Source organism: Helianthus annuus, chromosome 13 (genome assembly GCF_002127325.2).
Source record: "Helianthus annuus cultivar XRQ/B chromosome 13, HanXRQr2.0-SUNRISE, whole genome shotgun sequence".
Classification (NCBI taxonomy): Eukaryota; Viridiplantae; Streptophyta; class Magnoliopsida; order Asterales; family Asteraceae; genus Helianthus; species Helianthus annuus.
Window position 1 is genome coordinate 89,862,790 of NC_035445.2, and position 20,920 is coordinate 89,883,709.

A 20,920-nucleotide genomic window follows, 5' to 3' on the forward strand; every position below is an offset into this window, starting at 1 on the left:
CGTCGTCTTCCACTATGCCCGCCACGCCAGTGGAATGCTTGCCGCCCCTTCTACAACGCCGGCCTCCACGCCGTATCTGGGACGGTGTGCCCGGCATGAAATGGCTTCCACGCCACTTTTTCACACCCACACCGTATAGTCTTGTAAAATGGATACAAATAAAATAAACTAAAAAAGTTATTCTCATTACATATTTTGTTGTGTGGATGTCAAATCAGAACTTATATTTATCCAAAAAAAAGTCGTACGAACCAAATGATGAAAATAGTTGAAAAGAAAACCGAGTTTCCATAATCCATCACCCAAAACAACATAGAATCAACATCAAAGATTTAAAAATAAATCTAACGGCTGAGACGGAAGATTAAAAGAAATCAATGGCTGGGATAACCTTATACATAAACAGAAAGTTAATAAGTACAAGAAAGATTCTGACCCTTTCCTTTTGCCTGTCTCTAGTTGCAAAAGCATGTCATTGACCCTTATTGGCCTTTTTTTAAAATCCCTCAGCATAACAACAAACTTTTGATCTTGGCATTTCTTGATTTTTTTCTTGTTATAAGGTGGTTTAGGCTTATCTTTGAGAGATCTGATAGGGATAGACAACCATGCTTGTTTACTCAAGGAAGCGTGAATCTCCTGCCCACTTCTTCGAGTACATCGAACCAGGACCCCTGCCCCAAATGGTCAGTTTCTCTCTCGAAAACTTGTTTTTACGGCTCATTGAAGATGAGATTTTTCATTTTTTAAACATGGAAAGTTGACACCCACGGCATTATAGCTTAGCTGGCATTATAGGCTGGTGACATTTTAGGGGTGGAATAGGGATTTGAGACCAACAGGTCCTGGTTATTGAATTCAGGTGGAACCCAAAATAGAAGGGTGTCCCTATTGGCACACCCAAATGCCTATATGCACACTAAAAAGGGCTTTTTTGTCCTATGTGCATATAGCCTATATGCACACCCTGCAGTGTCGAGCTGTGGCCAAAGCGTGACATTTTGGTCCGGTCAACCAAACAAAAGACTGACCGGTCTGTTGACCGGATCAAAACGACGAGCTTTGGCCGCGTTTTGGTCCTGACAACCATACAAAAAACTGACCGGGTGTCTAGTTGACAGGACCAAAACGCGGCCAAAGCGGTGTTTTGGTCCGGTCAACAGAGCCGTCAGTCTTTGTCTGGTTAACCAGACCAAAACGCTGCACTTTGGTCACAGCTCGACACGGCAGGGTGTGCATATAGGACAAAAGAGCCCTTTTGGGCTGACTATCTACACACCAAGTGTGCAAATAGTCTCCCCAAATAGAAATAGTTGAATTGGTGTATAGACATTATGCTTAGTGGAGATGGATATGATCGCATGGTTCCGCTCGTGGCACGATGAATACCCTAGTGTGTTGGTTCAGTTCTGTTTGTGCATGAAGGAAAACAAATAAATCATACCTGTCACAGCAGATGGTGCTGAGGAGAATCCAGTAATGGAGTTCGACATGTTTGTCATCTTGATCTGGTTCCTCCTTAGGGTGCTGACTGATGATGGGGACTTAGAGAACCGAAAAGGGGTATCGGTTATGGAGAGGAGGTTTCGTGATGATGTTATGGCTTATGGGGTGTGAATTGTGAAACTGAGTAACCCTTAAACCTCCACCTTATTCTCCTTATATAAGCACCCAGGAGGAAACCTAATTAGTTACTAAGGGTAATATGGTCCATCAACAATTACCAACTAATTAAATAATAGGTTCTAATATATTTTGATCTCTATAATGTAAATGATTAAGATGGCTATAGATTAAATATTAAACATAATAATATTTAATCTTACATTCTCCCACTTAGCCGAGTAATCATTTACTATGAGTATTAGATAAGCCTGATCAGGAGTTAACACTCATTTTAGCCTTAAACAAGTACTATAGCAGAAAAATACAGCCGTTGAATCATTATACGACTCAGGACCCCCATTAATCATACTATAGCCTTAATTTAAAACCTAATCATCATGATCAAAATACGCGTAACCCCTTTGTTTGATTTGTAACTTTTATTTGTCTATATGCCATTATACCGGTTGAACATATTCTAACAGACATACAAAATCAAACTTGAGGAAAATTAACTAATACTTAGTCATTCATAGTACGATATGCGGTTGCGCATGGCCATTAATTAATACCCGTCTATGAGCTCTCTTAATAAGACTTATGGGTAATAGCCCTTCAGTTATAGGATCCTTAAGCATATCATGAATGTATTCGATACAAAACTTAGTTTCCTCAATTCGTTCATAAACGAATAATTAATTGCGTATCGAAACTTAATGCAGCACCTCTTGAACTGTTACTGTTCAAGGAGTTATGGTAGCTGACTTTATCACACTAATTCTTCAAAACATTATATGGAGTTAATAAACTTATGAGTCCACTGATTAAATTTCAACAACATTTAGTGACCATGTTATGTCATTATAACTTAGGTTGTTAATATCAGTGCATTATGACTCCTCCATGAAATAGGTTTTGTCTGCTGACATAAAGATATACCCGAAACTGCATTTTTATAATCTTTGAATATCTCAAAGTTAGAGTAATAAACCGGTTTTAATTCTCACTTCTTCTTTAAATTGTAGTCTCTCGTTTCTTTTAAAGATATTGTAATACTCCATTAGATGCTACACATTAATCTAGACATATCTAGTGTGTTGCAATATGAGTAATATCTAAACGAGTATAGACTTAAACTTACATAAGGCTTCTAATTAATGAAGCGTAAATAAATAATCTCATTTATCCTATTATCCTCTAAAGGAGAGCAATATTGATTGTTACATATGTAAGGACCCATTTAATGTTAAACTTATGGAACGAAACTAATATCCCATTGGGTCTATCTCAGTATGTTATGATATCAATCACGTAAGAGATATCTCTGAGTTTTATTATATCAAAGTTTGTGTTAACAATGCTTTGACTTATGTAACATATGCTTGTCAAAGAATGTCATCTATATAGACAAGTTTATTTTAGTTGCTCCCACTCATCTTGAGGTAGGTACATTAATCCACTTGATTCTTGATGAAAATAATTACGTTAGCTTTTCATCACATTATGATGTTTGCATTAACCCATACATGGATATTATTGGCTTACAAATAAAGTGTTCTTTAACCTTCAGTTTGAAACTTTAGGTTGTTATCTAATGAACATGTAAATGTGTCAGCCATTTATTAGGGAAAATCGTTTTAATGTTTATCTAATGTAGCTTAAAACTATTATAAGCTACTAGAACAGTAATGATCCTCAAAGAAATCTTTTGTTAGATATGCTATAAAGAGTCTTTAATAACTTATCTCTTCCTGAGTACAACCTTTGACAATCAATCATGCTTTTGAGTGTCTTAACGCTTATATTAGGATTTGGTTTAGTCATGAACACTCTTAGGTAACTTAATCAAATCCCAACCGTTATAAGAACACACAAAATCAGTTTTACTAGAAAACTGTTTTATTCCATTCAAATGATTGATTTACACTAATGGCTTAATTTGAAGAGATAGGATCAGTAAGCATTTCCAAAATCCATTTCAACTTCAATTAGGGAGGTTATGTAATCATCAAAGTTAGTAGGCTTTTAAACCTAGATGACCTCCTGAGTTGATTATTGGGTTCATTAGAAGTTTCAATTTTATGGATTAGCTCTTGGTTAGGTTGCTATCATTTTCATTCTAAGTTTGTAAGAGTTGGTGCAGTATAGTGTACAAGAGGTGTAATCGGAGTTAAATTCGGAGTGAATTTAATGACACTCTTCCCCCCGCCTCTTGTATTCCTTGCAAGTCATAATAAGGACTTTGACTGCTCCCACTAACCTTAGAAATCTTTAGGAACTCAGCATGCTTAGGGTCAATATGTAACGACCAACAAATTCTAATAGAGAAACAAGTTAATGACGTTAGTCGTTGTGATTTCTCTTGTTGAGGATTATGTTAGTTTAGGTAAGAAATCTAAGTGCGCCCACAATTAAGCAACAATGAAACTTTTGTAAGAGTAGCATTAGATTTAAGGAGATAAGGTTTGATTGAACAGTGTCGTGATGGAGCGATGTCTTGTACAAGAGGTGGAAATTTAAAATTTTCAATCCCCCATCTCTTGCAACTATTGCAAGTTATTATTAAGACACTTAATGCTCCCACTAATCTTTAATATCTCTAGAATGCTACAAGAGAAGTTTCAATGAGCTACGTGACGTGGGAACCTATCACATATACGTTAGACTTTATTTGATTTCTTTAATGTCCAGATATCATAAGAAACTTTAAGGACATATTTAATAGAAATCTTATAAAGTATATGTATGAATAAATTTCTTCTAAGACCGTGGGCCATATGTGACAAAATTTAGATACAAGTTGATAGTCTGTTAAATGATAAATGAATTATGTCTGAATATTCCATTTGGAATAAGCTCCACGAATGTCAATGAATGACTTATGATGGACCCATATTTATTCCTTAAGCCAAGTAATATTTAGGGCTGTAACGTCATGATTTAGAATCACTGAAAATGAGATTAGGTAAAAAAATCATCCTCATTAACCATGTTATGATTTCTCATGAATTTTGGTTCTAATGGATGAAATTTATAAGTCTCATTTTCCTTTTGTCAAATTCTCATTTGCATGATGACAAAGTTGTGAAAAAGTAAGGTATCATCTAGTTTCATCACAGTAATGTTTCTATCCAGATATTTAGAACAAATAAGATGAGAATTTAAGATAAGTGTGACTTTCTGTTGACTATGCAAACCTCACAACCTTCATAACATTGCTTAATTATGATACTATATTCTGATTAATCAGAATATATAAGGTATCGAAAAGCGTTGTTGGAAGACTGTTCATTATGGTTCTTATAGTCTTAGCATTTAATTTTGTCACTAACTCTCATGTTAGTTATTTGTCGAGTTCTGGTAAGGAAACGTATGGAACTAGAGTCAACTAATCATGTGTTAATTGGAATATTAAAATTATCAGACTTAAATATCATTAGTAAGTTACTATCTAATCAATTTATCCAACTGCTCTTTAGAATAATGGATAGTCTCGTTGCTTATGCCTAGTCTAATGACATAATTATGCAGTGAGATTTTCCCTTGAAGAACCTTAACGTTGGGATTAGCACTTGTAATTTGTCTATGGACTTTAGAACAATCCTCTCTTAAGGTTTTAGTGGTTTTAAGGTGAATAACATCTTATTTTCCAGTTTCAAACATTTATTTTCTATGTACATATGTTGCTTATCAACACACTCGTTATACTTTGGTACTTTTGAGTGTTATAGCTGATTTATAATGCATCAAATTGTACAAATGAAAACTTAGTATGTAATGTACTGGAAAATGTACTTATTTCCATGCGTAAGCCCTTAACTTTATGGGTCATGGTATTGTACATTATAATATATTCACATATACCACTTAACCATATAATTTATAATTAGTTAAATGAAGACATGCACCTTAGGAGTTCTTGTAATTATTCCACAATTATAGATTAGTCTTAGGAAAAATTAATCTGGAATAACTTTAGTGATAGCAATTATTTTAGATAGTTCTTGATTATCATAAGAGACATCATGTTCGATTTATCCTAATCATCATGCTCTACTTTTCTTCTGTAGTGCCTTATCAGAAGAGAGCAATAAGGTTATCGTGTCTTAAGAGATAATCAAGGATTTAATTTAAGAGCTAATTCTTATAGAAACTTTAAATAAAGCAAAACATTTTAGGCTTAGGAATTAGAGTGGATGAGATATAGATTTATAGAAGAAAAATTATAGTGAGTAAAATTATGGGTACTAAGAATAAGGCAGACAAAATGATCACAAAAATTAATTGAGGATCATTAATATAAGGATCATTATGTGAAGAGGTTGTGATACGTCTATTACTAACATCAAAATAATAGACTACTTAAAGTTCTACTTAAACGAAGACAAAACAGCTTTGGCCAGAAGTGTAATCATTTAAGCATATGTGCAAAGTGGTTGTAACAAATCAGCTTTGGCCAGAAATTGAGACAAACACTTTAGTTATGCACTTGTTGAGTATGCCATCTATGAATGAATTAAATCAGCTTTGGCCAGAAATTAAGACATTCATGCTTATGATGCACACACAACATAGCTTTCGTAATACTTGGATGATAAGTAGATGCATCAAGTCAGCTTTGGCCAGAAATGATGCATCAGAAGCTCATTCAAGTAAAGCCATTTTGGTTTTGTAAAACATTATTTGATCCTCATTAATTAACTAAATAATTACAAAAACCACTTATTTAATAGCAAACCACCCGTTAGCGCGGATCGAACTCCGCGGTGAGTTCGCTGGGGGGTGCGGGGGACAGCGTGCCCCCGCCCGGGGTTCGGGGCGGGCCCCCGAAAAAAATTTTCTTTAGTTCACATTTAAACAGCTTAAAATAATGAGATTGCGAGTCGCAACCACGATTTCGACTAATGACGTTATGGTTGCGAGTCGCAACTACGGTTTCGACTAGTCACGTTATGGTTGCGAGTCGCAACTACGGTTTCGACTAATCACGTTATGGTTGCGAGTCGCAACCTCATGGTTGCGAGTGATGACATTCTGGTTGCGAGTAGCAACCTCATGATTGCGAGTCATGACGTTATGGTTGCGAGTAGCAACCTCATTGTCTCGACTAATGACGTTATGGTTGCGAGTAGCAACCTCATGGTTGCGAGTGGTAGACCTTTTGCTCTCAAGTAGTAACCTCATGGTTGCGAGTAGCAACCTCATGGTTGCGAGTAGCAACCTCATGGTTGCGAGTAGCAACCTCGTGATCTCGAGTAGCAATCTCATGGTCTCGAGTAGCAACCTCGTTAACAGCTGTTAATTGTGATATCATAACTGAAAATTCGAAATCTAAGGGATTAAGAGATATTCTTTCCTGTTTTAAGCTGATCTAATTTTGTCAACATATTTCGAAAATAATAACTGTTTATCTAATAACAGTTTCGAATAAAATTAAAAGATAAAATTAGATCAAACATGGAAAAACACCCATTAATCCTAAATCATTCCAAATCATAACAGAATTTTTCGAATTTTCACATGAACATGATGAACCCTAATCATAAAAAATAAAATTCTGGAACCCGAAACCTGAATTTTAATAATTTTACTAAACAGATTTCGGCTAAAAACGTAATCCAGTTAATTCGGTAAACAAAACAATTAATCTTTTCATCGAAAATCAGGGATCTCGAGTCGCAACATGATGAACTCGAAATCGGCTGTTATGTTTTTAAAGGTTTCAAAATTCCGTTTTCCAAGTTTCAATCCCAGAATTATGGATACGAAAACAGAACTGACTAATCAACATATGCTCTGATACCACATGTTGGTTCAGTTCTGTTTGTGCATGAAGGAAAACAAATAAATCATACCTGTCACAGCAGATGGTGCTGAGGAGAATCCAGTAATGGAGTTCGACATGTTTGTCATCTTGATCTGGTTCCTCCTTAGGGTGCTGACTGATGATGGGGACTTAGAGAACCGAAAAGGGGTATCGGTTATGGAGAGGAGGTTTCGTGATGATGTTATGGCTTATGGGGTGTGAATTGTGAAACTGAGTAACCCTTAAACCTCCACCTTATTCTCCTTATATAAGCACCCAGGAGGAAACCTAATTAGTTACTAAGGGTAATATGGTCCATCAACAATTACCAACTAATTAAATAATAGGTTCTAATATATTTTGATCTCTATAATGTAAATGATTAAGATGGCTATAGATTAAATATTAAACATAATAATATTTAATCTTACATAGTGGTCTGTCAATGATCCAATTTTTGTCGTTAAAAAAAACATGGAATGTTGAATACTAAAGTGAACAATCTTGAATGTTTTTGTTAAGTATTAACTATTCTTGTTTTCTGTTGCTATCATTATACTTAACATGTAAGCTAAATTAATGCATAGACACATTGGTTATTTGCAGTCAATACCTGAATCCTTCAGAAAAAATATAAAAAGGGGAAGAAAAAACCAATCAGCCATATTGAAAAGAGGATCTAAGAAATGGTTTGTGAGCGTTAGCGATTGGGTGTTTGGCAAAGGTTGGGAGAAATTCACGAGAGAAAACGGTGTGAAAGAATTTGACATCGTCGTCTTTAAACATGAAGGAAACATGGTGTTTGATACCATGGTTTTCAACAATATTTCTAGATGCGAAAGGGAATGTTCAAATAATCGAGTTACAGAATCGTCGAGGAAACGTAAAATTGACACCAATGAATTTACTCATGAATTTGTAGCATCAAATGATACAATTCCTGTTCAACATCCTTACTTTATTGGCACATTGAGGTCTACTGATAGTCTATATGAACTGGTAACAAGAAATATAATTACCAATTTCATTTATTTATTTTATCATGGCAAATGTGTGATTAATATTCGGGTTTAGCGCCTTCCAAGCAATTTCACTAGGTCAAACGGATTAATAACCGGAGAGATGATTCTTAAAAATGGTCAAAGCCAAAGGTCGTGGACGGTTGAGGTAAAGATTCATGAGGGAAGCTACACTTGCATAGGGCGAGGATGGCATGAATTTTGTATCGAAAATCGGCTAAAAGAAGGAGACCAGTTTAAGCTTGAACTCATCCAAACTGGGAACAAACCTGTTGCAATTTTTTATAGTATGTCTTATCATCCATCATGTTTTCCTTCGTAACATAAACAGAGTTATTTGACTTTTGAGGTCAAACATAATACTTCCACATTTTCATAGCTAATATGCTTTATGTTACAAATCAAAAGTAACATATATGTTTTGTGGTATTTGTTGAGAAATAAACCATATTAATTAAATTTTATTGACCATTAGCAGGGTCAGCTCAACCATTTTGGTGGCCTAAAGCGAAGTAAAAACTAGAGGCCTTTTCCCTAAAAAAAATTGAGTAAATCGCAATTGCTGCCCAAATACAATACTCCATAGGCAGCGCCCCTACAAACCTGCTATACATCAATAATACCCATCACAACCCAACCCAAATATCATACATAATTATTACTAATTTTTTTTAAAGTTGGAGGCCCAAAGCCCAAACCTCAAAAGACTTGGGCTTGGGCCGGCCCTGATTAAGAGTTAAAACAAATGACCATCAACTTTTAGGTTGAAAGTTAGCATGTTTGACTTCCAAAGTCAAGTTAAATCTTTAGCACCTATCTATTGCTTCATGCATGTTTTGTCACAACCATATGACATAATAACATTTTGTGTCTTGTACATCCATAAGATCTTGGCACCAACCAGACTGAATCTCATGGAATTGTGGGAACTCCTTACTTTGTTGGGACTATTGGGGAATATTCCAACTCACAATATCGCATGGTAATTTGAATATTGTCGTGTTCTGTTAACTGTCGTTGATCTTCTTGTTGAAATAATTGTTTTATTTTTCTAATGTAGTATATTCCGAAGAAATTTGCTCTAGAAAATGGATTAACTAACGGAGAATTGATCCTAAAACATGTGGAAAACGAAGGCTCGTGGACAGTTAACTTGAGTAACCATTTGGGCATATTCTACTATATTATTAGCGGATTGAAGGAATTTTGTATTGCCAATGGCTACGAGAAAGGAGATCGTATTAAATTTAAACTCATCCAGAGCGGGAAAAAGCCGATCTTCTCTATTTCAAGTATGTTTTTTTCGTTATTCTGGTTTAATTAATTTATTTTTTATAATATCTTAAGGACGGAATATGACGAGTTCATGTATTTTCCTTGTTTTATTCTACAAGAATGAAGTTGCTTCCATACAGTCACTCCGGACCGCTTGTTACGCGTTGAAGTTGACTTAATTTGGTCAAACAAGCAAATAAACCACAAAGGAGCATGTTGACACTCAGGCATGAGGCATTGAAGAAGAGTGGTTGCTGTATGCTATGGAATTAATTTAAGATATTAGCTATAACTTTGCCTAGATGTTTTTATTTTTCTCTTTTTGTTTATGGATTTGGGCCATTTGACTATTAAGGTGAAAAAATTCTGGAAAACTGATTACAACATCTTCTATGCTAAATTACTTTCTCGCGCTTCAATGCCCGTGCCAGTCGATTAAGGATACCCTATTTAGATTTCAAAACACGAGCACCAAGGGCATGGGCGAAGCTTTTAAGGGGCGGGAGGGGGCGGCCGACCCCCCAAACTTTTCTCTCAGTAGTGGAGAGTATGTAGTTTTCGTATAGAAATTTTTTGGTATATACGTTTGCGACCACCTCAGTTTTATAGAATTTTTTAGGTCCGGTGACTTCCGCCCCCGGGTCGAAAATATCAAGCTTCGCCACTGACGCAAGGGCGGACCTAAGCTACGCCCAAGGTGGGCGGGCGCACCCCCGGGAAAAAAATTTAAGTGCTAAGTTTCGTCGAAAATCCCGTCCGCACCCCTTGGAATTTTTCGACCGCTCCCCATGGAATTTTCCGTCCGCCCCCTTGGAATTTTCTGTCCGCACCCCTTAGGTAAAAAGTGCTATCAACTTATATTTTAAAAATATTCTTTAGTAAACTCTTATTTTATAAAAAAATACTACCTAAATTATATAACTTTTAATATCTAAATAATTAAACCCAAATACCCAATACATTTAACTAGCCCACTACTAAGTCTTAGCCCAATAAACAAACCCAACAAATCAACAATATTTCAAACTAAAAGAAAATAAACAAGCCCAAAACTCTTACATATTCTATCATGCTCTCTTTATCGTCCTTGCACGCCAGCGATCAGAACATCAACAGCGACAACAGTGAACAGTCCAGCAGCCACCATACCACCGCCGATCAAACACGGGTAAGTTTCTTTGTTATTTTTGATGATTTTTTGGTTGATATTATCCACCTCCAGCAGCCTATTATAGCCACATACTAACCATAGTAGACATGTGCTTCGTTTTGTTTTCACTATGTTATGGTGGGTTATATTTTGTTAGTGATGATATTTTGCCTTTTCTATAGCCGTATACCACAGTAAGTATGTTTGGCTTTTTTTTAGTGAAGAACGTTTGGCTTTTTTTTATGGTGTATATGTTGTTTAGATGATTTTTAGGGTGATTTACATTATGATATTTAGGGGCTTGAATAGTTAATACATTATGTAATATGTTATGGAGCCATGAACTTATAGTCAATTTGTGTGTGATAGCCGATAGGAACAATGAGCAGCGACATTATGGCGCGATTTCTCAAGAGGAAAGTTGATACGTCTTCCGGATTCGTTGATGTGGATACTTGCGTAATCGAATTGGCGATGAGAATTAAGTGAAGGTTGTATATGTTATATAGAGAAAGAGTTGATTAAGAAAGTAGGTTTAGATGATGTTTTGGATAGATTTCAAAAAATGAAAACCTGTAGGACGACGTTTTAATTATGTTTGTAACAAGGTTTGACGTGATTTTGATGATTATATAAATTTAGTTCTTTTGTTTTACATGACCCGAACCGACCCGATACGAACCGATTTCTTATTTATATACCTTGGGGCCTAAAATTTTTAAAAATGTTCCGCACCTCCATGGAAAAATTCCTGGGTCCGCCACTGCACTGACGAAGGGTACGCTCGCCATTCTTTGCTTGTTGACTCTTGCACATTCTTGAACTTTTTTCTATGTCTTCGACAGCCATGCAAAAGATTTCACAAAAATAGACCAAGTCTGGTCAATTCCATTAGCAAGATAGTAGCCACGTCTGTATTGCCGCCCGTTAACATGCAATGGGCACCTCGAAGTGGTTCCATGCATTTCATTACTGAATAATAAGGATTGAAAGAAAACATTGAGGTCATTGTTCGAACCAGCAACGCCATAGTATGAATGTCAAAATCATAAATCATTTGACGTCATCGCTTCGAGTATGACTGTATGGTGGTTTTATCTAACTGAACAAATTTATTTTATATAATTACTTAAAAACGCTATTTGTCGCTTTCATACAATTTTTTTTAGTCTACAGGAATGAACTTGATTCCGTGCAGTCACTCCGGGAAGCTTGTTACTCGTTGAGGTTGACTTAACTCAGGTCAAACATGCAAATAGACCACAATAGAGCATGTTGACACTAAGGTGTTAAAGAAGAAGAATGGTTGACTAAACGCATCGGCCCAAGTCCCATTGTTGGGTGAGGAAGGTGAAGGTTCGGCACATAAAAGAAAGCCCGTTGACGTGGACCCTTCGATACCGGATATGAACGAAGACCCCTCGCCACAAAGACCACAATGGCGAGACAAGCGTCAAGCTACATCGTCCGAGGGAAGCTCGGCCGAGTTGGCGGCACAATTCAAAGAGTACACCGCCATGAAAGAAGCGAAGCAAGCGATAGAATTGGAGGCGATCGAATTGAGGAAAAAAAGAGAGTCGGAGGCTCGCGAGCTCATATCGGAACAACGCGAGACGATGAAAAACTACAATTACGATCGAGATATGAAAACATTCCTCAAGCCGCACGACGATGCTCCGCCAAGTATGTTGCCGTTCATCCTCGCCCGAAAGCGCGAAATCGCTAACAAGTACGGGTGGCCATGTGATTTCTAAAATTTTAATTTTCTAGTTTTAATGTAATTTTTATTTTCTAGTTTGAATGTGATTTTAATTTTCTAGTTTGACTTTAATTATTATTTTCTAGTTTGAATTTAATTTTTTTTTTATTTTCTACTTTAAAATGTCTTTTGTTAAATTATATTTAATTTTTATTGATATTTTTTATAAACATGTATATTTTCAACAAATAAATAAACCAAAAAAAAAAAAGTAAAAAACCGAGTCACCTATGAGGGGAGTGCTGCCATCAATTTAGGGTGTTAGGGGAGTTTAAGAGGGGAGTTGACGTGGCACAACACGATTGGTTGGGCGTAAGAGAGGGGACTCACCTCTTAGGGTGTCCGAGGCGTACTCGGTAAGGGGATGCGGTGAGGCCTTTCCCCGATCGGGAACACCGCCGCCATCACCGCGGGGTCCCGAATCGGGGTGGGTTTTGGGTGTGGGTTCACCGAGTGAAAAGCACGAAAAAAGAGGAACGGTCGTATGGTAACGGTCGGATTTTTAATAAAAAAAAATTCACTTTTTTTAAACTAATATAAATAACCATCTCATTCTCACCATTTTTTTATACTCAACCCATCTCATTCTCTCTATTTTTTTAAACTCTCCAACCACACCCATTTCACTTTTTATTTTTTATACTCTCCAACCAAACCCCCTTCACTTTTTATTTTTTATACACCGAGCAATGGAGAACCGACCCCGCGAGGCCAAGAAAAAAACTAAGGGACGGGTCTCGAAACCGTCTCGAGATGGTTCGAGCGGTGCAAATGCTCAACCACAACCCCCTTTCGGATACACTTCACAACCCCCGTTTTTTTTCCAACAACCTCCACACCCCTCGTTTTACAACACCCAACAACCCAATTTCGGCTATTTTCAAAATTTGTTATCAATGGACGCTCCTCCTCAATCCCCCGCCTTCGACCCATATGCTTATCGTTCTTCACAAGTTCCTTCTACACGAGGAAATGTCGAACGTCCTCTACCTATTCACGACGACGACGACGAGGATGAGGTAGTGCCCGAAACTCAAAATTTGGGCGACGACGACGAGGAAGATGAATATAATGTGGACGAAGACGCGGGCAACGAAGAAGATGAGGCTCGAGAAAAAAAAGGGAAAACGGTGAGCGAAAAATGGACAAAAGAGCAAGAAGAGGCGTTGGCGAAGGCATGGGTACATTGTTCTACCAACAAAAAAAGGGCAATCAACAAAGTCGCGAAAGTTTTTGGGGTAAAATTTTAGAGCACTTTAACAAAACTATCGGTGGAAGTAACCGAACCGTTCATCAAGTACGGTCTAAATGGAACCCGATGCATGCGAAAATAAACTTTTTCAACGGCCTATACCAACAAGCGGTAAAAATTATATTTTTTTTAACATTGCATATTTTTAATTTTTTTTCTAAGTTCATACTTTTTTAACACTTTCTAATTTTTTTTATTTTATAACATGTAGGATCGCACACGAGCAAGCGGATGTAAGGATCTCGACGTGATGAAAGTCGCGTTAAAAGAATTTAAAGAAAGATTTCCAAGCGGTTTTCAACACATCGAGGCGTGGGAGGTCGTTCGAAGACACGAGAAATGGGCCCAAGTCCCATTGATGGGTGAGGAAGGTGAAGGTTCGGCACATAAAAGAAAGCCCGTTGACGTGGACTTTTCGATACCGGATATGAACGAAGATCCCTCGCCACAAAGAGCACAACGGCGAGACAAGCGTCAAGCTACATCGTCCGAGGGAAGCTCGGCCGAGTTGGCGGCACAATTCAAAGTGTACACCGTCATGAAAGAAGCGAAGCAAGCGGTAGAATTGGAGGCGATCGAATTGAGGAAAAAAAGAGAGTCGGAGGCTCGCGAGCTCATATCGGCACAACTCGAGACGATGAAAAACTACAATTTCGATCGAGATATGAAAACATTCCTTAAGCCGCACGACGATGTTCCGCCAAGTATGTTGCCGATCATCCTCGCCCGAAAGCGAGAAATCGCTAACAAGTACGGGTGGCCATGCGATTTATAAAATTTTAGTTTTCTAGTTTTAATGTAATTTTTATTTTCTACTTTGAATGTATTTTTATTTAAATTTAATGAAATGTCTTTTATTTAATTTTTAAACATCCATAATTTTACCAAAAAAAAAATTAATTTTGAACTCACCTAATAGAGGAGTGCCGCCATAAAAAATCGGTATTAGAGGAGTGTATTAGGGGAGTTGACATGACACTATGTGATTGGTTATGTGTAAGAGGGGGGACTCACCTAAGAGGTGAGCACCCCTTACACCCTTAGGTGAGTGCCCCTTACACCCTAATGTTCATGGCTACACTCATTTTTTAAAAAACGTGTACATTGCTGACTCACATGACGTAAAAGCCTAATGATGTAAAAGCCTCCCACTACACATGTTCTAAAAGCCGAAGGCCCAAATCGACTATCTAACCCTGCGAACGGTCTGTGCTCTGTCTTCTTCTTCTTCTATGGCTGTTCCACGGAGATCCAAACCTACACTCTTATTATTATTACTACTATCTCTTTTCGCTTCTTCTTCACTCGCAATCGCAACCGGGTACGTTCTTTCCTTTCTCCTACAACTCTATATATAAACCCTAATTATCTCCTAATCACAAATCATCATGTTATATATACGGTTTACAGAGAAATTAGGTTGTCGGTCATCTTTGATTATCAGATTTTATATTTTATGATGTGTCATGTGGCATGATATATTGAATTGTTTAGACGTGTAGTTTACTGATTGTATGATTGTTAACTCCTGAATCTAGATAAAACTGTACCATAAGTAAGATGAATTCAACATTATTATTATTATTATTATTATTATTATTATTATTATTATTATTATCATATTCTTTTGATGTATGGTAAAAGGATTAAGGATCTATTTAGTATTCAAGCTTTCTAATTATTATGATATAGTTTAATTTATAGTTGTATGAAAATACCATTTCAGGGGTTTTAGAGATGTTTTCGGCTTGTTTAGGGCTAGTGTAATTGTTTTAGATCTGTTCAGGCAATTTTTTGGCCAAAATTTGGCTCGGAACATGGCCTGAAAGAGTGTGTTAGTGCTTGAAAATAGAGCTTTTAAAGTGAAGCAATAGGGTTATAAGGCTGCATCGGGGCACTTAGGCGCTCGCTTTGTGTGCTTTTGATAATAGAGATTCAATTATTAATCTCAGTCATATTTCATCTTACATGTTTTTTATTGGAGTCATCTTCCTGTTGCTCCTTGTCCTTATTTTGGTTGTAATACTGTGACAGTGGTTTCGATCCAATATCTCAAAATTTCTAGTGTCAGATCATTCATTGTATAAGGCATGAAGTAACAAATTCACTAAACATATGAAGTAACTTCTATTAGAACATTGGAGATTGAACGACAGTGGTTAAATTGTTGCCGTTACAAATGTTTAGGTGTTAGTCAACAATGGTGACATAATGAAGTTGTTGAAGAAACTTTGAAGTTTGTGATAGTTTAATAATAATTTGCTAAGCAGTCAATAGCGGTGCTATAGCGGTTAGCGGACCTCAGGGTGTGTAGCGGTCCAAATAGCGGTGGCCTATAGCGGTTCCGCTATTAGCGGCGCTAAATACCGCTATGGCGGTGCTATAGCGGTACTGTAGCGGTGCTATAGTGGTGGCCTATAGCGGTTATAGCAGGAACGGTGTTTGATTGTGTTAATTCTTAAATAAATACTTCAAAGTTACTATTAGTATTTGATTTGCAACAGGTTTTTGATAATGGAATGATATTACTATGAATTTTGATATTAGTATTAATATTTTTCAAAGATATATTTATATATATATAAAAATACATAAATTATGCATGGTATAAAAATTACTGCTATATCACCGCTATAACCTATATATCATATAGCGGACCTTGACCGCTATTCGATTTTGGACCGCTTTAACTGCATAGATAATTTGTGAAAGCATAAGGCTTTAATTCTTCAAATCAGATAAATCATATACACATGCTGAATTACTGATGTACATATGTTCTTGATAGAGATTGGATATGAAATAATTGTGATAAATTGAATATAGAGAAGATTATAGAAACCAAAGACAGAACCGATTGTATTGCTGAATACGTAAAGGAACAATTACAGAGATAATCCAGGGCCTAGCCCTCTCTCACTGCACAAGCAGGAGCCCTAATGAACGAACGAACAAACTCAATCCTATCCCTAACACACCTTATTCTCTATTACTTATACTACCCCCATATTACACTTTAGCCCCTTAAGAATACCTATAATTCCCTCTCATAGCAGATTCCCATCAGTTCTATACATGGATGGGTTAAGAATTGTGTACACAAGTGAATCATAAATCATAATTTTGGAAGCCAATAAAACTAATGGCATGTTACTCTATAGATGTAGTGTAGTCAATCTGCATGTTTGTTCTATCCATGGACTGATAAGAATTGTTTACACGAGCGAATCATAATGTCGGAAGCCTATAGAACTAATGATGTGTTACACTGTTACTCTATAGATATTGTGTAATAAATCTCATTTTTGTTCCTTTATGTTTCGATGATTTTGCTGTTTATTATTTGTTTGTTGATTTATAGGAATGGAGGTGGTTATAGTATTAATGGTCGTGTAAAAATTCCCGGTATGTAATTTATTTTGGTGGAATTTTTCTGTTTATCATTCAAATAACATCTTTTGTTGGTGTTCATTTCCACTTTCCAGTCGTGAGCTTAGCTTATTTGTTCCCACCTTGGTTTTAAAATGCGCGCATAATGCGTGATGCGCCCGATGCGCTAATGAGAGCGCATCGCAACAGCTGATGCGAGGCGTTTACGTGATGCGAAAATATTGCGCATTTCGCATAATGCGCTCATCGTATAATGCGCTCTGATGCACGCAACATTGTTTCTTATGCCTTTTTCCAGATTTTATGAACTGTGTTCGGTTTTTTCCATAATTAACATCTTAGTATGCTTGATTTGAACCAAAAAACACAACTCTTACCTTCTAATTACGTCAGTTGTTTTAATTTACGTATGTTTTTATAAGTTTTTATGTATAAATAATTTTTAACTATTTTTTTATAAAGAACGCATCACATACGTGATGCGCTCGCATCGCGCATCAGATTTTATTGACTAAACGCATCGGAGCGCATCACGCAATTTAAAACCAAGGTTCCCACATTCACCTCTTGGCTTTTTGTAACCGTTATTTTCATAAAATATAAATATAAACGTTAGGTGAATCCATTCCAGGTTTCGGTGCAAAGGGCTTTGGTCTGCCAGTTAAGGCTAACAATGCCAAAGTCATATTAAACGGTGGCCAACAAGTTACCTTTCTAAAGCCAGATGGTTACTTCTCATTGTATCCTATACTACCTTAACTATTCATCTCTTGCCTTCGATATCTTGTTTAACATTGTATAAAATTAAATTACAGTTCAATAATAGAATACTCATTATATAAACTAGAATGAAAACCATATAAAAACGTCTTTTTTATAAAAAAAAATATTTAGGGCATGTAATATACATGTTTTTGAGCGTTTTGAGCAAAAAATAGATGAAAAAAGCGTCGAGTGGGTATTTACAAAAAAATAAATTCAGTTTTATATGTTACATATGTAACAACGTTGTTTATAAATATGATGTTACACACCTGTTACGTAGGGACTTTTTTTATTTTAAAAAAATTCCTTAAGCGCTTAGATTTTTTTGGCTAATAATGCTTTGAAAATATGTATATTACGTGCCCAATTTCTTTTATAAAAAATATGTTGTTTTAGATATTGTTACACAAGAGTTAGTGGTTACACAGGGTTTTCAAGGTTTTCTCATCTCAAGTGGGTTTCCAAAAAACCACCCTTCCCATATATGTGTGTGTGTGTACATAAGATGGGGGTATATATGCAATTATGCATCTTTTTATAAGAGAAAGTAGTTTATTAGTATTTTTTTAGAGTAAATTACAAAAATCGTTCTTTATGTATGTCACTTATTGCAAACTGTGTCCTTTATCTTCTATAATTACAGAAAACGTACTCGATGTTTGCAAACCCTTGCATGTTATGTCCTTTAGCCCTAATTCAGTTAATTTTTTGTGGTTAAATCTGATCAAATGGACCCCACATGAGGGTATTTTGGTCATTTTACTCTCACGTGGGGTCTATTTGGTCAGATTTAACAACAAAAATACCCTCATGTGGGGTCCATTTGGTCAGACTTAACCACAAAAATTAACTGGGTTAAGGCTAAAGGACATAACTTGCAAGGGTTTGCAAACATCGAGTACATTTTCTGTAATTATTGAAGATAAAGGACACAGTTTGCAATAAGTGACATACATAAATGACGATTTTTTGTAATTTACTCTTTATTTATCATTGTTGAAGTTCCTTGATAATCCACTTAAAGCCATAATGTGCCAGCTGGAACCCACCTTATTGAAGTTGTTGTCATTGGTTATTTCTTTTCACCGGTTTGTTTTTTTTCCTCATCTCTTTTCTGTTTTGAAACTAACTTCAGTTACCATGATCATAACAGTGTTATTGTTATAAAACATTTGATCCAGGTACGGGTAGATGTGAGTGCTAGAAACCCTGGTAAGATTCAGGCTGCACTAACAGAAACCCGAAGAGGTCTAAACGAGCTTGTGCTGGAGCCTCTAAAAGAGCAACAATACTATGAGGTCAGTTGGACATGTTATAAGTTTTAATAATGTATTGGTATCTTCCTCATAATTAAAAGCGTAAAATGCCATTTCCGTCCCTGAGGTTTGGCTAGTTTTGCGACTATCGTCCAAAGCTCTGTTTTTCCGCATCAGGATCCAAAAGGTTTGAAATCTTGCCATTTTCATCTGGCTCGTTAACTCCATTCATTTTTCTCTGTGATGTCAGAGGTGTTTTCGTCTTTTTTGCCAACTTAAAGGGCAATTCGATTTTTTTCACTTTATGTAAGAAGAACGAATACCCTTGAAAAAGAATGAATTGCCCTTTAAGTTAACAAAAAAGACGTAAAATACCCTTGACTTAAAGGAGAAAAAAATGGACGGAGTTAACGAGCCGGATGAAAATGACAAGATTTCAAACCTTTTGGATGCAGAAAAACAAATCTTTGGACGAAAGTCGTAAAACTAGCTGAACCTCATGGACGAAAATGCCCTTAAAACTAATATTTTAACAACCTACAATACTTAAGGTACTAATTCCTTTATTATACTGTGCAATTTACCATGGCTCGTGATTTGTGGTTGCAGATAAGGGAGCCGTTTAACATAATGTCTATAGTGAAAAGTCCAATGGGCTTAATGATTGGATTTATGGTGGTGGTTGTCTTCTTGATGCCCAAACTAGTTGAAAACATGGGTAAGCATTCTCGTTTCTTAATCTTAAAACTCCCAAACTAAGTGTTCAATTTACAATCATGGTAGAGTAATCCGTCCCTGTGGTTTACCAAAGTTTTGGATTTGGTCCCTATCTTTCCAAAAGTACACGGATGGTCCTTGTTGTTTGCACTTTGTAACGAATTTAGTCCCCAGCCAACAAATATAAAGGTTTTAGCAGGTCCAAGTTAGGGATTAAATGTGTTACAAAGTGCAAACCACAAGGACCATCCATGTACTTTTGGAAAAAGTTGGGGACCAATTGTGTTACAAAGTGCAAACCACATGGACCATCCATGTACTTTTGAAAAGCCAGGGACCAAATCCAAAATTTGATAAACTACAAGAACCAATAGAAAACCGGCAAACATGTTTGTTACTACGAACTAGTAAATCTCGAGATCTTATGATTTATCAAACTAATCGCAGATCCGGAAGAAATTAGAAAAGCACAAGAAGAGATGAGGAACCAAGGTGTTCCTTCTCTTGCAAATTTGATGCCTGGAGCTGGAGCTGGAGGTGGAAGGAGCAATTAGGCACCAGCATAATTATCGGTGTGGGACCCGCAAGCAAAACAAAACGACAATATCCGGTTTGTAGCGTTTATATGTATTATGTAGGATCGTTTTCAAGACTTTGTTTAGGTTGATCATAGGACTGTTTTTGTACTTACATTCATAAACTCTATTATTCCAGGACGTTTATATGTTATTAATAATAATAATAAGCTTTAGGCTAGAGGGTATGGAGAGCCTCATACCCAAGGGGATGGGCCGCCACGTCACCGCTACGTAGGAGGGGCTTGAAGGGGATGAACCCCTTTATATATATATATATATATATATATATATATATATATATATATATATATATATATATATATATATATATATATATATATATATATA

General features: G+C 36.3%; 2 protein-coding genes across 2 annotated transcripts; both read left to right on the plus strand.

The window, feature by feature from the left end:
- Positions 1-578: 578 nt before the first annotated feature.
- Positions 579-10,056, plus strand: LOC110901254 (B3 domain-containing protein REM17-like). The gene is made up of 6 exons (XM_022148093.2): positions 579-686; positions 8,018-8,410; positions 8,486-8,717; positions 9,318-9,412; positions 9,491-9,722; positions 9,825-10,056. The coding sequence occupies exons 1-6, from the start codon at positions 609-611 to the stop codon at positions 9,827-9,829; spliced, it is 1,035 nt and encodes a 344-aa protein (XP_022003785.2). The 5' UTR covers positions 579-608; the 3' UTR covers positions 9,830-10,056.
- Positions 10,057-15,017: 4,961 nt separating this feature from the next.
- Positions 15,018-20,750, plus strand: LOC110898567 (ER membrane protein complex subunit 7 homolog). The gene is made up of 7 exons (XM_022145363.2): positions 15,018-15,187; positions 17,228-17,271; positions 17,888-17,996; positions 19,046-19,109; positions 19,203-19,319; positions 19,887-19,995; positions 20,442-20,750. The coding sequence occupies exons 1-7, from the start codon at positions 15,099-15,101 to the stop codon at positions 20,546-20,548; spliced, it is 639 nt and encodes a 212-aa protein (XP_022001055.1). The 5' UTR covers positions 15,018-15,098; the 3' UTR covers positions 20,549-20,750.
- The last annotated feature ends 170 nt before the right edge of the window (positions 20,751-20,920 follow it).

Bases quoted from the DNA above. Each gene is read 5' to 3' on its own strand.
- LOC110901254 (XM_022148093.2), top strand. From the start codon at position 609: ATGCTTGTTTACTCAAGGAAGCGTGAATCTCCTGCCCACTTCTTCGAG. The intron at 687-8,017 runs GTCAGTTTCTCT...GGTTATTTGCAG, and splicing joins CAGGACCCCTGCCCCAAATG to TCAATACCTGAATCCTTCAG. The intron at 9,413-9,490 runs GTAATTTGAATA...TTTCTAATGTAG, and splicing joins CCAACTCACAATATCGCATG to TATATTCCGAAGAAATTTGC.
- LOC110898567 (XM_022145363.2), top strand. From the start codon at position 15,099: ATGGCTGTTCCACGGAGATCCAAACCTACACTCTTATTATTATTACTA. The intron at 19,320-19,886 runs GTCAGTTGGACA...TTGTGGTTGCAG, and splicing joins AAGAGCAACAATACTATGAG to ATAAGGGAGCCGTTTAACAT. The intron at 19,996-20,441 runs GTAAGCATTCTC...AACTAATCGCAG, and splicing joins CAAACTAGTTGAAAACATGG to ATCCGGAAGAAATTAGAAAA.